The 16,990-nt window shown below is 45.6% G+C and overlaps 1 protein-coding gene across 1 annotated transcript in view; it reads left to right on the forward strand.

The window, feature by feature from the left end:
• TBCD (tubulin folding cofactor D) overlaps nt 1-16,990 on the forward strand; it is a gene marked incomplete at its 5' end in the record, with an annotated part of 278,426 nt that overhangs the window by 190,906 nt on the left and 70,530 nt on the right. Inside the window, 2 exons of the mRNA XM_089661798.1 lie at nt 1,597-1,619; nt 10,603-10,634. Of these exons, the coding sequence (XP_089517924.1) occupies nt 1,597-1,619; nt 10,603-10,634 (55 nt within the window). The remainder of the gene's footprint in view (nt 1-1,596; nt 1,620-10,602; nt 10,635-16,990) is intronic.

Consider the following 16,990-nt stretch of genomic DNA (forward strand, 5'->3'; position numbering starts at 1 on the left):
CACTGAGAGTTACAGAGTTTAATTAAAGTGGTTCTAAAGGCAGAAGGTTTTTTACCTGAATTCATTGCATGAATTCCCCCCCAGCCCCCTTTTATATTTATCTGAGCCCGATCTTAATCTGGCGAGGTGCACAAGAGCAGAGGCTCTCTCTGCTCTCTCCCTCCTCATTGGTCCAAAGACAGCAACGGGAGCCATTGGCTCCTGCTGCTGTCAGTCACAGCCAGTGACAAGGGATCTGGGGTTGAGACCCGCTGACCATGTCAAAAGACACAGACAGCAAGGCTCGGGAGCAAACCTGCACAAGGGCCCTCATAGCAAGTCACTAGACTGAGGGGAGGAGCCAGGAATGCCAGCGAGGATCCCAAGAAGAGGAGGATGAAGGCTTCTCTGTTCACAACTAAGTATGACATGGTTGTTATTTTAAAGAAAAAAAATTACATTTAGAATCACTGTAAGCCTCTGCTGACTACAGGCAGGATAGACACTAGAATGGTGAACAGGTAGCCACAGCAAAGAAGATACAGTAGCAGTCAGCAGACTGATCACCAGATCAGACATAGGGAGAGTCCGGGTCTCAGACAGGTAAACAGAACAATGACTGACAATACCAGATGTGATCAGACAGACTAATTAAAAGCTCAGTTATAAAGGCACTGGATCAATCCAAGGCGTGAACTGTCAGAGAGAAGTCACCGAAAGAAGGACCTCTAACCCCTGGCATGGGCAAACAGAAAAACCTGTTGTTTGGGTGTGGGCTTAAAGCTTTTTTCTTGGTATAAACTTCACTAATAAGGTCAGGTGTGCACAACAGAGATATGAGCTGCACAGCTGTGTAACTACCAGCAGGTGGCGAAGTTTCAATGCTGGCCGTTACAGTAATTGCATCGGCAAGGAAGTGTAAAGTGTTTAAAATTAGCTTTCTCTTAATTTTGATTGTCATTAAAGATAAAGTATATCAGAGATACAAGTGTATCAGTCATGTGATTCCACACTTTCTGCATTATCGTGAAGAACAGCAGTAATGTAGCCTGACGCTTCAGTATTTTATTTTTCACTTTTGCTCCACCTGGGAGTCTGGTGCCAGTCATGAGGGTCTTCGTGTCTCCCCTAATTTAGGCAGTTTCCAGGTTTGCAAAAAAAAAGATGTGTCTCAGCCATGTAACTAGTTACTGCATAGTCAGGCAATTGAAAACTGTAAAATCCCAAGCTACCTGAAATTGGTATTTCTGTTTTGTGTAGTTTCTGACAGGCTGGACTGCTGTATATGTGGACTCCAATAGGGAAATATAGACACCAACATTCCCATTTCCATCCAACTGCTGGTTAGCTTAAATGATGGTGTTTCCATATCCCAATCAATTATGTATAGTGTTAAAAAGGAATTGGCTGGTCCATCTGTGAGAGACTGACAGCTCATTATGGCCTTGTAAGAATGCAAGAGGCACAAACTACCATCAGGAGTTAAAACCAAAGAAATCCCCAACAGATATTGTCCTTCCTTCATTTTGATCTTGCAGGCTTAATATGTATATGAGATGTTGGTGATGAGATTCTGAATTCTAAAACATCCATCAACCTGTTCTCTTTACATTGCAGCTTCAGGAGCGTCAGTTATACAGGTGAGACTGTAAGCTCTCTACTTATTCTCTCTCGATATTGAGATCACTCAGTGTGAGTGTGTGTGTTCAAAAAATGACATCTGGAATCTGATTGGTTGTTATGGTAGGTGTATTATGTGTATTTTTGGGGTATGACAAATGGCTAAACTAGAAGGCTTAAATTGATATGTTCCTCTGGAGGTCTTGGGTACAGAAGGTTGGCAGCATGTGATTAAGAAGTGATATCAGCATCTTGCTATAGTCCTCTGAGGATCTTGGGTACAGAAGGTTGGGATCATGTGTTTAAGAAATAATATCACCATCTTGCTTTAGTCCTCAGTACAGAAGATTGGGATCATGTAGTTAAGACATGTTATAACCATCTTGCTATAGTCCTGTGGAGGTCTTGGGTATAGATGGTTGGGGTCATGTGATTAAGAATTGAGGTTACAGTCTTGCTATAGTCCTCTGAGGGTCTGGGGTACAGAAGGTTGGGATCATGTTATTAAGAAGTGATATCACCATCTTGCTATAGTCCTGTGGAGGTCTTGGGTACAGAAGGTTGGGATTATATGATTAAGAAGTGATATCACTATCTTGCTATAGTCCTCTGAGGATCTTTGGTACAGAAGGTTGGGATCATGTGTTTAAGAAATTATATCACCGTCTTGCTATAGTCCTCAGTACAGTAGATTGGGATCATGTAATTAAGAAATTATCTAACCATCTTGCTATAGTCCTGTGGGGGTCTTGGGTACAGAAGGTTGGGATCATGTGATTAAGAAGTGATATAACCATCTTGCTATATTCCTCTGAAGGTCTTGGGTACGGAAAGTTGGGATCATATGATTAAGAAGTGATATCACCATCTTGATATAGTCCTGTGGAGGTCTTGGGTACAGAAGGTTGGGATTCTGTGATTGAGAAGTGATATCACCATCTTGCTATAGTCCTCTGAAGGTCTTGAGTACGGAAGGTTGGGATCATATGGTTAAGAGTTGCACTCTGATCTCCACTCCTCCAAGTACTTTTATTCCAGCATCAAAAGTATAGCTGCAATCATGTTGTCTACTCAAAAAGTCCTTGGAAGAGTGGAGATCTGAGTGCAGCTCTTTTTCATCTATTCTCTACAATGGAGAGCCAGGATGAGCTTCTATGAACCGGCACACTTTTTATCTGAGAAACAGGTCTGGAACAGTGCTGAAGATTTGGGACTTCACCATGTTGCTATGTTCTGCTTGAGGTCTCGTGTGGAAGTTTACGATCTTGTGATTGAAACGTGTTGTCACCATCTCACTATGTTCTCCTAGAGCTCTCGTGTATAGAAGGTTGTAATCATGTGATTGAGAAGTGACGTTCTTAGCTTCCTGTGTTCCTCTAGAGGTCTTAGGTACAGAAGGTTGGGATCATATGGTTAAGAAGTCACCATTTTGCTATGTTCTGTTGGTGGTCTTATCTATGGAAAGTTGTGATCTTGTGACCGAGAGGTGATGTCACCATCTTACTATGTTATTATGGAGCTCTTGTGTATAGAAGGTTGGAATTATGTGATTGAGATGTGATGTTCTCATCTTACTGTGTTCCTCCAAAGATCTTATGTACAGAAGGTTGGAATGGGTATTGAGCAGTGATGTCATCATCTCACTTTGTTCTACTGGAGGTCTTGTGTACGGAAAAATTAGAATCACGTGCTTAGGAAGTGACATTACTATTTTGGTATGTTCCTCTGGATATCTCATGTGCAGAATGTTGGAATTGTGATGGAGAAAAGATGTCTTCATCTTGTTAAATTCCTTCTCTGGAGGTCTCCTGTATGGAAGGTTGGACCCATGTAATTGAGAAGTGATGTCATAATCTTGCTACAGTGCTCTGGAGGCGTTGTGGACAGAACTTTAGAATCATGTGATTGGGAAGTGATGTCACCATCTCCCTATGGTCTTTTTGGAGCTGGTATGAATGGAAGGTTTAAATTATGTGATTGAGAAGTGATGTTATCGTCTTGCTGTGTTCCTCCGAAGGTCTTGGAGTGATATCGCCATCTCACTATGGTTTACTGGAGGTCTTGTGTATGGAAGATTAGAGTCGTGAGTAGGAAGTGACGTTACTATTTTGCTATGTTCTGGAGACCACGCATGCAGAATGTTGGAATCATGATTGAAAATAGACGTCATCTTCTTGCTATGTTACTCCTCTGGAGGTCTCCTGTAAGGAAGGTTGGATTCATGATTGAGAAGTGATGCCATCATTTTTCTCTGTTCCTCAGGTCGTTTCCTGTACGAAACTTTGGAATCATGTGATTGAGAAGTGGTGGATTCCCGTGATTGGGAAGTGATGGCATGTCATCATCTCGCTATGTTCTTTTCTAGGTCTCGTGTGCCAAAGGTTTATATCATGTCACTGCGCAGTGATGTCACCTTCTCGCTATGTTCTCCCAGAGGTCTCATAATGGGTTAATGATGTCTTGTGTTTCCACCCATCACAATAAATGGAATTACTTTCTGAGTAGCGAAGGGTGAAGTATTAGGCTAAGGACAGGTATAAGTGAGGTGTATTCTATTCATCTAGCTGACACAAGTCTGTTGGTATGATCTGTATGTCTGCAGATAAAGTATGTCTCTTCTAGAAACACACTCTCCTGACCCCTTGATATGTAAGATATTCTATGTTATGTGAACAACGTATGCTATGGGGAACTTTGGTTTATTTCCCTGCAGGGTGGGAAAATTCTCTGCAAGGTGCATACTGTAAATACTCACCTCAAGCTGGTTTATTTATTGATAAACAGTGCAGTCTTTTCATCATTGTGGAGACCTCACTCCACACAGCAGGGGGCCCTGACAGTACACTCCTTCCCCAAATGTTGCAGGTTGACTAAACAGTGTTATCTCGTGCCAACCAATGTCCAAAGATATCAGGAAATATTTTGGTCTATTGAAATTAAATGATCTGCTATCTGTTATCCAGCATCTAAAGGCAAGAAAACCCTGGTGTGTCAAGAAGCGATATCTACATTTCATATCTCACTGCTGTCTGCTTCAAGAATTCTGTGCAAAGAACAAAGCCTTGCAGGGCATAGACCTTGGATGGCTGTACGCAAAGATTAAATCCAAGTTCTGTGTCCTATGTACTCACATCCTAGATAATACTGATAAGACCTCAAGACATTGTAGCTGTGGACTTTCTAGGGTACATAGTAAATGTAATAAAATCCTGAAGTTTAATATACATATGTTAAAAACATACAGTTGTGCTCAAACATTTGCATACCCTTCGAGAATGTATACAGTATATACCATATTTAAAGAAAACATGAGTGAGCCGGCAAAATCCATTTCTTTTTTCTATGGGATTTATATTCTGTAACTGTAGGTGATAGCAGAATGGCCCAATCATAAAACAAAACATGGCAACAAGTAAACAAATGAAATGCCATGCCCCCTCCCCTGACGTCTCTATCAAGACCAATAATACAACCATCAGTCCCTCCCCTCATGCCAGGGTACTAGGCGTAATCCTAGACTCCCATCTGTCCTTTCAGCCCCAAATCCAATCACTGTCCAAATTGTGTAGACTCCACCTCCGCAACATCTCCAAGATACGCCCGTTCCTAACCTCGGAAATCACTAAGCAACTTATTCACTCCCTTGTTATATTACGCCTTGACTATTGTAACTCCCTTCTCATTGGCCGACCTCATCACAGGCTATCCCCTCTTCAGTCTATCATGAATGCTGCTGGCAGACTCATCCACCTTACTAACCGCTCTATCTGCCATCCCTCTCTGCCAATCCCTCCACTGGCCTCTACTCAGTGTCTTCCACCCCTCTCTTCCAATCCTTCCACTGGCCTCCATTCAGTGTCCTCCACCCCTCTGCCAATCCCTCCACTGGCCTCCACTCAGTGTCCTCCACCCCTCTCTGCCAATCCCTCCACTGGCCTCCACTAAGTGTCCTCCACTCCTCTCTGCCAATCCCTCCACTGGCTTCCCGTTGCCAAACGGATAAAATTCAAAACACTAACAATAATGTATAAAGCCATTTATAACTCTGCCCCAAATTACATCACCGATCTTGTCTCCAAATATCACCCAAATCGTACTCTCCGCTCCTCGCAAGACCTCCTACTCTCTAGCTCCCTTGTCTCCTCCTCTCATGCTTGTCTCCAGGACTTCTCCAGAGCTTCCCCCATCCTCTGGAACTCTCTACCCCAATTTATCAGACTATCGCCTACTCTGCTCACTTTTAGGAGATCTCTGAAAACCTATCTCTTCAGGGAAGCCTATCCTGCCCTCAGCTAATACTGGAATCTTCTACACTTCCAACCACTCCACCCCCACAATTACTACCTATTGTACCACTAGCCCCTCCCTCCTAGATTGTAAGCTCCCAGGATCAGGGCCCCCCTATCCCTCTTGTATTGAACTGTATTGTTGCTGTATTGTCTCCTGTTATATTGTTAAGCGCTGAGCACACTGTTGGTGCTATAAATCCTGTATAATAATAATAATAATGCCCCCTGTTCTAAAGTATGCATCCCCTTAGTTCTTAATACTGTATATTTTCCCCTGTAGCATCAATGACAGCATGCAGTCTTTTGTAATTGTTGTCTATGAGGCCCAAAATTCTTGCAGGTGGTGGAGCTGCCCATTCATCTTGGCAAAATGCCTCCAGGTCATGCAAAGTCTTTGGTGGTCTTGCATGACCTGCATGTTTGAGATCTCCCCAGTGGGTCCATAGTATTAAAGGTCAGGAGACTGCGATGGCCACTCCAGAACCTTCACCTTTTTCTGCTGTAACCACTGGAGGGTCAACTTAGCCTTGTGCTTAGGGACATTGTCATGCTGGAAATTCCAAGAGCGTCCCATGAGCAGCTTTTGTGAAGAAGAATGCACAAATTGTCTGCCAGTATTTTCCAATAACATGTTGCATTCATCTTGCCATCAATTTTCACAAGATTCCCTGTGCCTTCAGAGCTCACACACCCCCAAAACATCAGTGAGCCACCACCATGCTTCACAGTGGAGTTGGTGTTGTTGTTGACCCCTCTCCAAGCATAGTACTTATGGTTGTGACTATAAAGCTCTATTTTGACCCTGTCACTCCAGAGTACAATGTGCCAGAAGCTGTGAGGCATGTCAAGGTGTTCTCAGGCATATTGTAACCGGGCTTTTTTATGGCATTGGCGTAGGAAAGGCTTCTTTCTGGCAACTTGACCATGCATCTCATTTCTGTTAAAGAATGGTCGTATTGTGCTCCACACCATCTTTTTCCAGAGCAGCCCGTATTTCTCCTGAGGTTACCTATGGGTTTTTCTTTGTACCCAAACAATTCTGGCAGTTGTGTCTGCAATCTTTCTTGTTCTACCTGACCACGGCTTGGTATCAAGAGATGCCTGAATTTTCCACTTCTTAATAAATGATTGAACAGTACTGACTGGCATATTCAAGGCTTTGGATGTTTTTCGTATATCCTTTTCCATCTTTCTAAAGTTCCATTATCTTGTTACGCAGGTCTTATGGCAGTTCTTTTCTGCTCCCCATGGCAAAGCATCTAACCTGCTCAATGCATCCACGTGACAGCTTATAAACTCATTGACTATTTATACACAGACACTGACTGCAATTTAAAAAGCCACAGATGTGGGAAATTTACCTTTAATTGCCATTGTAACCTGTGTGTGTCAACTTGTGTGTCTGTACCGAGGCCGAACCTTCCAGAGGATGGAAACACTTGATCCGGGCCATTTGGGTGATTTCTGAATAAAAAGGGTTCTTTTAAATTTTTTGAGCCGTGTGTATATATACACCCACAAACCTTTTTCATTTTCATTTTAAACTGAATGGGTTGTTTTACAAGACATATACTTTAAAGGCCAAGTTGACCTTTAGGCTACGTTGACACCTATGCATTTTCCCAGTGCGTTTTGCATCTTTTCATACACGTCTTGACATGTTTTTAATCTTTTTTTTTTTATACATTTTGCGTTTTCTGGCATGTGTTAGGGGGAGGTGTCTTGAAGGGAACATACAATTTTGGTGTGGTTCCATTGAAGACCATTGAAGTAAGCAAAACGATATCTGCTGCAGAAAAAAAAAAAAGTCCCTGACCCTTTCAAAAATCCGCACCAGCTCAAAACGCATAGATGTGAACTAGATCCACAGGAAATCATGCTAAATGGACTGCAAACCGAGAAACACACTGAAAACCTCATAAGTATGAACCTAGGCTTAGGCACATGTTACATTTTACACCCATGTTTAGGGTGTAACATGTTTCTAATCACCTGCTTCCCACCCTCAAAGCTCTTCCTGCCCCGTGACAGCATACAGGGGTTCCTCTCCCTTGCAGCCGCTGTCACATTTAAAGTCGGTGTTGCTTTGCGGGGTTGAAGGAAGTGTCTGCAGGAGCCTGACACTACACCCGCTGTCACCTTTAAACTTGGCGTTGCTTGCGGGGTTGAAGGAAGTGTTTGCAGGAGTCTGACCCTATACTCGCTGTCACCTTTAAAGTCAGTGTTGCTCTGCGGGGTTGAAGGAAGTGTCTGCAGGAGCCTGACACTGGACCCGCTGTCACCTTTAAAGTCAGTGTTGCTCTGCGGGGTTGAAGGAAGTGTCTGCAGGAGCCTGGCACTGCACCCGCTATCACATTTAAGGACGGCGTTGCTTTGCAGGGTTGAAGGAAGTGTCTGCAGGAGCCTGACACTGCACCCGCCATCCACTGATCGTAGTGCATTGCTTTGCAGGCTCCTGCGGAAAAAAATAATAAATGCACTTTTTTTTCCTAAGTGGAACGTGAAAATGCGTATTAGATGAACATTCTCTGTAGAATATTTGTTATGTTTTAGCAACTTCTGCTTCATGTCTTGGTCTGTGCTAATAGTCAGATTTGTGTCAGTAAGTCAGTGACAGTTCTCTATGGATGGTGTCGGACTTCCTGAGTCAGGTGTTGGAGCTCCATGTATACCGTGGAATGTACAGTGTGTATGGCTGCCTCTCCTAATCTCCTGGGATGGCTCCAGTCCCTGTACAGGCAGCTCTGCACCCCCCACCCCATTAGAGCAGTTTAACGCCTGGGTGGAACACAAGGTGTAGGTGAGCTGCGTCATACTGATCCGGCGGAGGGTTTATTAGCATTACACATCAGTCTTTAAAGTGTTTTTCTCGCATCAGACAGAAAATGACAAAATACCTGAATCATTGTCTATTGTCATTTCATTGCTCACAATTATATGAGATTTGTCAGAAGCTGCTGAATGCGCATTCTGTATTTCTCGGTCCTATAAACCAATCAGATCCAGCTGTCATTTTATTAGTACCAGTTAAAAAAAAAAAAATGAAATAAATTTTCCCCAAATCACCAGATGGACCTATTTGACATAATACCTGAAGCAATGGAATACAAGTTTGGTGCTTATGGTATCAGCGGGAGGTTATTACATCAAGCTGGTGAATTCACCGGTGCTGTTACCCTGAATTCTAGCTCAGCTCCATTGTGTGTATGCGACCAGTCCTCTTCAATTACAGCATTTGTGACACCCTATGGGGGAGATTTATTTTACCTGGTGCATACAGAATCTGGTGCAATTGTGCATGTCCAATCAGCTTTTAACTTCAGCTTGTCCAATAAGTGCCGGGTCACACTGATTCGAATTCTGTGTGGATCAGATGCGACTTGAAAAGCATAGATTCGCATGTAATTTAAAAAAAAAAAATTTCCAATGAAGGCTGTTCACATATATGCGGTGCGAACTTGTTCCGGTTCTAAATGGATCCTGTGTGAGTTCAGTGCACATTTCATCTCCAGCTATGCCCAGTCCCCTCAGAAATCGCATTAAATTCGTACCTGTCACAACAGAAATTGCACTGTGAAAATCCACTGTTAAATCGCATCAGATTCGCACCGCCCCGCTGTGAACCGGCACTTAAGCTTTGACAAAGGAACCTGGAAGCTGATTGGCTACCATGCTCAGCTGCACCAGGTTCTGTGCGCTCCAGTCTTAGTAAATCTCTACACAGAAATAAATTAGATTACATTTTTTGATTAGGTGCCCGGTCACACCGGGTGCAGCTTGCCATGCCATGCGACTTTCAAATGGCATGGCAAGTCGCTCCCTATTTTTGATGTGCGATTCTGACTTGGTCGGAGCCGCACCGATTTCTAAAGTAGTGCATGCACTAACTTCAGGTGCGACTTGCATAGACACCTGTGTCTTGCAAGCCGCACCCTATGTCGGAATGACATCTGACTTTGAAATCGTGAGACTGGAAGTCGCACGATTTCAAAGTCGGATCGGTGTGACCGGGCACTAAGGGTGCATTCACACCTGCAAGCGCACCTGCACTCTTATCAGATGTGAGAAGAAATTTGCTGCGGGAGGCAGCCCCTGGTGAAACCAATGGGAGGCTGCCGACTCCCACAGACAATCGTGGCCACTCACGTTTACCCTAGGTTCACATCTGTGCGATTGGTGCCGCTGCGAATCCGCACGAAAATCCGTGCAGCCGCACCACCCGCACAGAGAAATGCGGATCCACGGGCGGGTGCCATTAGTTCTGATGGCACGCCGCCCGCACTGGAAAACACAACCGTATTGGGAACCTCGGCTGCGTTTTCCAAAGAAGTGTGTATCACGGGCATGGGAATCCATTCAAATGAATGGGCTCTCATGCCCATTCAAAATATGGCCCGCACGGCCGCATAGATATGAACCGGGGGTTAATCACTTATGCAGCGATTACATGCAGGTGATCAGCCCTGGATGCAGACTGCCTGCGTCCAGGGTTGATCACTGGCTTGTGATCGCTGCATGAGAGGTTACTTGTGAGTGGCCACAATTAGCTGCAGGAGCCGGCAGCCTGCCATTGATTTCAACATGGGCTACTTCTTATAGCAAATCGCTAACTGCATCTAATCAGACGGCGGGTGCATTGACTCTACTGTATTCTGTTCAGTGAAATCTGCATGTGTCCAGCAGTTATTGCATGTTTTCCTGTCTTCCTGTCTAGGGGTCTTGGTGGAGAGTTGATGAGACCAGCAGGTAAGCCTCATGTTTTGCCCTGTAGTGGCGCATTTTCTGTCCAATGACCAGTCTGCCCTTATACAGTCCAACGTTCTCAGACACCTATGTATTCCCCCGATCCATCAGATTGCCGATCCATACCAAGCTGATCCGGGATAAACATTACAAGAGTTGTTGCAGGTCTTAATAAATCTGGATTACTGTCGGCTTTCATGGTGGTATTAAAGTGATAGAGCAAGCAGGATTGTTGCCTGAGCTGTGTAGCCAGAAGGACTCATTTACATTTACATTTTTTTCTCTTACAGGTACTTTATACTGCTGACATTTTATGCAGCACTTTACATATATATTGTACATTCACATCAGTCCCTGCCCTCAAGGGGCGTACAATCTAAGGTCCCTAACCCTCAGGGAGTGTACAATGTAAGGTCCCTAACCCTCAGGGAGTGTACAATGTAAGGTCCCTAACCTTCAGGGAGTGTACAATGTAAGGTCCCTAACCCTCAGGGAGTGTACAATGTAAAGTCCCTAACCCTCAGGGAGTGTACAATGTAAGGTCCCTAACCTTCAGGGAGTGTACAATGTAAGGTCCCTAACCCTCAGGGAGTGTACAATGTAAGGTCCCTAACCCTCAGGGAGTGTACAATGTAAGGTCCCTAACCTTCAGGGAGTGTACAATGTAAGGTCCCTAACCTTCAGGGAGTGTACAATGTAAGGTCCCTAACCCTCAGGGAGTGTACAATGTAAAGTCCCTAACCCTCAGGGAGTGTACAATGTAAGGTCCCTAACCCTCAGGGAGTGTACAATGTAAGGTCCCTAACCCTCAGGGAGTGTACAATGTAAGGTCCCTAACCCTCAGGGAGTGTACAATGTAAGGTCCCTAACCTTCAGGGAGTGTACAATGTAAGGTCCCTAACCTTCAGGGAGTGTACAATCTAAGGTCCCTAACCCTCAGGGAGTGTACAATGTAAGGTCCCTAACCTTCAGGGAGTGTACAATGTAAGGTCCCTAACTCACATTCATACATACACATACTAGGCCCAATTACCTACCAACATGTCTTGGGGGGGGGGGGACTGGAGGAAACCCACACAGACACAAGGAGAACATGCAATCTCCAGGTAGATAGTTCTGTAGTTGGGATTCGAACCAAGGACCCTAGTGCCACCAGGCAGAAGAGCTAACCACGTAGCCACTGTGTTGTGCATTTCAGGCCTTCTTACCCTGTCCCTCAATAACCCGGGGCTCAGAACGTCATGAAAAAAGAAACTCAGGTCTGTGACATAGGACTGTCAGTGAAATGAAAGCTAAATGAAAAGTATGGCTAGAGCTTTTTTAGCCCTACTTCTCTTGTGGGTCGCAGGAGTATAATTACTTTTGTCCTTCAGTGACCCAGAGTTAAGTGGTAACAGGCTATAACCCACTATCAGTTGATGAGGTATCGCTGCTCCAGGCTCAGGAAGCATCCTGACGATATTGTCAGGATCCACCCTGCTGCTCGATTGACAGCTGGTTCCACCTTTCAACACCTGTTCAGTGGTTTAGAGCCTGAGCCAACTGCTCTCGCCCTCTTCCTAACATCAGTGAGCGCTGAACGGGCAGAGCAAAAACAGACTGTCACTGCTCTTCACTCGGAGCAGATTGAGAACTGAGCAATCAGAAGTCATGTTATCACTCAGTTCTCGGTCTTAGAGTCAGCAGGGGACAGCTGGCTCCACCTTTCAGCATGTGGTTTAGAGCCTGAGCCAGCTGCTCCCGCCCTCTTCCTAACTTCAGTGAGTGCTGAACTGGCAGAACGAAAACAGACTGTCACTGCAGTTCACTCAGAGCAGACTGAGAACTGAGCAATCAGCAGTCATGTTATCACTCAGTTCTCGGTCTTGGAGTCAGCAGGGAACAGCTGCAGCATCACACAAATGCTGCAGCATGAAGTTGAGGATGGATGTTTTTTTTTTAAATCCCTTCTCTCTCAAAGCAGAACTTTACCCATAACAACTCGCAAAAATAAAAAATGTTCTTTAGCAAGGAACATACATTCCACATTAATTATTATTATTATGCTACCAAAATTAGTGTGTGCTGTAAATTTCTTCCAGCATTGCTCCTGATCTGCTTGTTGGTGTCAGCCATTTTTCTGAAGCCCAGAGAACCTGAGCAGCAGTAAATCTTTAGGCTGTCAGTAGATTGGCCTCTATATTTTTGGTACAGTGCTAAAAAAAATAGAAAGCAACTGAGCATGTGCAGATGGGACCATGCATTGCTGGATTTTAAACAGTATAGGCACTTATTTTTAATGTTTTACATCGCTATACCTGCAGAAGGGGCCAGCCTGAAGTGATCTGTCAGGACTTAATTTTCTGGGTACAGTTCTCCACTTTAAGCAGTGCACAGTCCAGATAGTTCACCAAAGTCCACAATATGTTCAAAGTTGAGAGGAAGATGGAAAGTGAGCTCGGTCTTGAAGATCGGGAGAGATCCAGCACTGACACAGAAAGACGAGGAAACAAACCTGACACATTAAAAGAGCATCTAATCATACATAAAAAGCACTTACAGTAGAGTATTGGGTTCTATGCTGCTGCATCTCCAGATTTCCCCGATGAGCACTTTTACCCAAGGTTTGCGGCCTTCTTCTCTTTCTGTGTCTTCTACAAGGGGATGGCACTTTATGTTGGCTGCCCGACTCTGTGCTCCAGATATCACAGGGTCTCTCTCTGTTCTAGTATGTATTCCTATTGCAGAAATGTCCCTTCCATTGCTCTCAGCTGCCTCCAAATCTCCAAATTTCTTTTCTCTTTGATGCTGTGATCGGACTTCCTGTTAGAGGGTGGCTACATTCATTCCCCATGGCCCCAATGTATGTAGGAAGGTAGCCACCACCTCTCGTTCACTGCTGATATGGACTTTGGTCTATGGGCTGTGAACTATGGAGTATAGGATGTGTAGTGTGCATAGAACAGTGTACAAACCCAACTAACATACACTGATTGTTCCAAACAGAAATGAGAGGGAAAAGGAGAGGAGCTCCTGGAAGACATCACAGAGAGGGAAAAGAAAACAGAAACAGTTTCAAGAAAAATAGATTACAGGCTCATTAAAGTGGAGTTCCACCCAAAAGGGGAAATTCTGCTTGAATGCTCCCCATTAAGGATTGGGGGGGGGAATGGGTACCCAAAATTGACAAGTACCCGCTCCCACGTCCACTGCGATCGAGTAGGCGATCAGAAGCAACAGTTGTCCTTCCCTCCTCTTAGTCTTCTGGGACATATGACAGGTCCCAGAGAAGTATGGGGCCATTCACAAAGCGTAGCGCTTCTCGCGCATGCGCAGTGGGCTGTGAAGCCACAAGCTGTCACAGCCGGTTGCCCACACTAAAGATGCCAGCACCAGGGAGTGAAGGCGGCTGGGGAAACCAGTGGTGGTGAGGACACCGCAGGACCGAGGGACAGGTAAGTGGCTGTATTTGAAAAGTCAGCAGCAACAGTTTTTGTAGCTGCTGTCTATTTTTTTTTTTTTTTTTTCTTTAGCTGGAACTCCGTTTTAAGTAGTAGATCTGTATGAATTAATTAAATATATTGTTTTATGTCACTTAAAGTAGAATTATAGGCAAACCTTTTTTTTATCCATTTTGGATAGGGTAAGGGAGGGTTATAACTGCTGTCAGATTTTTTTCTTTTTTTTTGCCATCTGTGTCCCATTATGGAGATTTCCCTTCACTTCCTGTCCCAGAGCCAAACAGGAAGTTAGGGGAAATCCATGCGAATTAAGGGAATTACTTTGGGACACCCAGGTCACCAGAATCAGTAATTCCATTGGAAGATTTCCAACATTTCCAACAACTCAACATTTGGGGTTTTCTTTTACTTTCACTTTCAATAATAATGGTAAACAGGACAAGAGGAGAAGGGGAATCTCCGTAACAGGGGCACAGACAGGAATAAAAACTGACAGGTGTTCTAATCCTTCTCCATTCCATCCAAAACTAAAAAAATAAATAAATTTGCCGTTAGTTATACTTTTGTGCATTTATTTTTTTTGGTTGCAGGAGCCTGTAAAGCATTGCAACGGTGATCAACAGATTGCTGGGGCCATGCAGGTCTCCTGCAGACCTGTCAGTATATCTGCTTGTCCGTACGGGGATGTACAGGGGTGTACGGGACGTACGGCAAGCAGATATACTGACAGGAAGATTCAGTGAACTACCACGGTGATCCGCAGCGCCTTGGTAATTGAGAACTAAAAACCGACAGCCGCTAACGTGGAACATCTCCCTGTACTTATGTCATTCCTTTGCTGCAGGTTGTGCAGTGTCTGATGGCTTGTTATTGGCAAAATTATTTTTCTTGCAGGATGTTCATAAATTATATGGTAATCACAGTATTGATCCAGTAATTGTTTTAAAATTATTGAATATCGGCATTTTTTTAAGTTATAAAATATTAAAACATTTGATATTATTATTGGAAATTGCTTAAAGTGTTACTAAACCCAGGACCCTGCATTCACTATATCTGCTCTCACCAGACCCCGCATTCACTATATCCACCCTCCCCGGACCCCGCATTCACTATATCCACTCTCCTGGACCCCGCATTCACTATATCCGCTCTCCGCGGACCCCGCATTCACTATATCCGCTCTCCCCGGACCCTGCATTCACTATATCTGGTCTCCCCGGACCCCGCATTCACTATATCCGCTCTCCCCGGACCCTGCATTCACTATATCCGCTCTCCCCGGACCCTGCATTCACTATATCCGCTCTCCCCGGACCCTGCATTCACTATATCCGCTCTCCCCGGACCCCGCATTCACTATATCCGCTCTCCCCGGACCCCGCATTCACTATATCCGCTCTCCCCGGACCCCCGCATTCACTATATCCGCTCTCCCCGGACCCCGCAATCACTATATCCGCTCTTCCCGGACCCTGCATTCACTATATCCCCTCTCCCCGGACCCCGCATTCACTATATCCGCTCTCCCCGGACCCCGCATTCACTATATCCGGTCTCCCCGGACCCCGCATTCACTATATCCGCTCTCCCCGGACCCTGCATTCACTATATCCGCTCTCCCCGGACCCCGCATTCACTATATCCGCTCTCCCCAGACCCCGCAATCACTATATCCGCTCTCCCCGGACCCTGCATTCACTATATCCCCTCTCCCCGGACCCCGCATTCACTATATCCGCTCTCCCCGGACCCCGCATTCACTATATCCGCTCTCCCCGGACCCCGCATTCACTATATCCGGTCTCCCCGGACCCCGCATTCACTATATCCGCTCTCCCCGGACCCCGCATTCACTATATCCGGTCTCCCCGGACCCCGCATTCACTATATCCGCTCTCCCCGGACCCTGCATTCACTATATCCGCTCTCCCCGGACCCCGCATTCACTATATCTGGTCTCCCCGGACCCCGCATTCACTATATCCGCTCTCCCCGGACCCCGCATTCACTATATCCGCTCTCCCCGGACCCCGCATTCACTATATCCGCTCTCCCCGGACCCCGCATTCACTATATCCGCTCTCCCCGGACCCCGCAATCACTATATCCGCTCTCCCCGGACCCCGCATTCACTATATCCGCTCTTCCCGGACCCCGCATTCACTATATCTGGTCTCCCCGGACCCCGCATTCACTATATCCGCTCTCCCCGGACCCCGCATTGACTATATCTGGTCTCCCCGGACCCCGCATTCACTATATCCGCTCTCCCCGGACCCTGCATTCACTATATCCGCTCTCCCCGGACCCCGCATTCACTATATCCGGTCTCCCCGGACCCCGCATTCACTATATCCGCTCTCCCCGGACCCTGCATTCACTATATCCGCTCTCCCCGGACCCCGCATTCACTATATCCGCTCTCCCCGGACCCCGCATTCACTATATCCGCTCTCCCCGGACCCCGCATTCACTATATCCGCTCTCCCCGGACCCTGCATTCACTATATCCGCTCTCCCCGGACCCTGCATTCACTATATCCGCTCTCCCCGGACCCCGCATTCACTATATCCGCTCTCCCCGGACCCCGCATTCACTATATCCGCTCTCCCCGGACCCCGCATTCACTATATCCGCTCTCCCCGGACCCCGCATTCACTATCCGGTCTCCCCGGACCCTGCATTCACTATATCTGGTCTCCCACAGTTCACAGAACATGGAAATGTAATTATTTTAGTAAATATAAACTGCTAAATACCTTTTCTCATCAGTAGAATATAGCAGTCATGTGACTTCTGTCAGTGTCCAGCAGAGCACTGGTTAAAGCTTGTAGGAGAAGTTTTCATTCTTCCCTATGAGGCTGCATTACCCCTGACCCTCTGTCTGGACAGTGCTGATTGGCCCTGTGCTGATC

This window comes from Staurois parvus, unplaced genomic scaffold (assembly GCF_062004578.1).
Source record: "Staurois parvus isolate SC_StPar_1 unplaced genomic scaffold, SC_StPar_1.0 ptg001387l, whole genome shotgun sequence".
In the NCBI taxonomy this organism is placed as follows: domain Eukaryota; kingdom Metazoa; phylum Chordata; class Amphibia; order Anura; family Ranidae; genus Staurois; species Staurois parvus.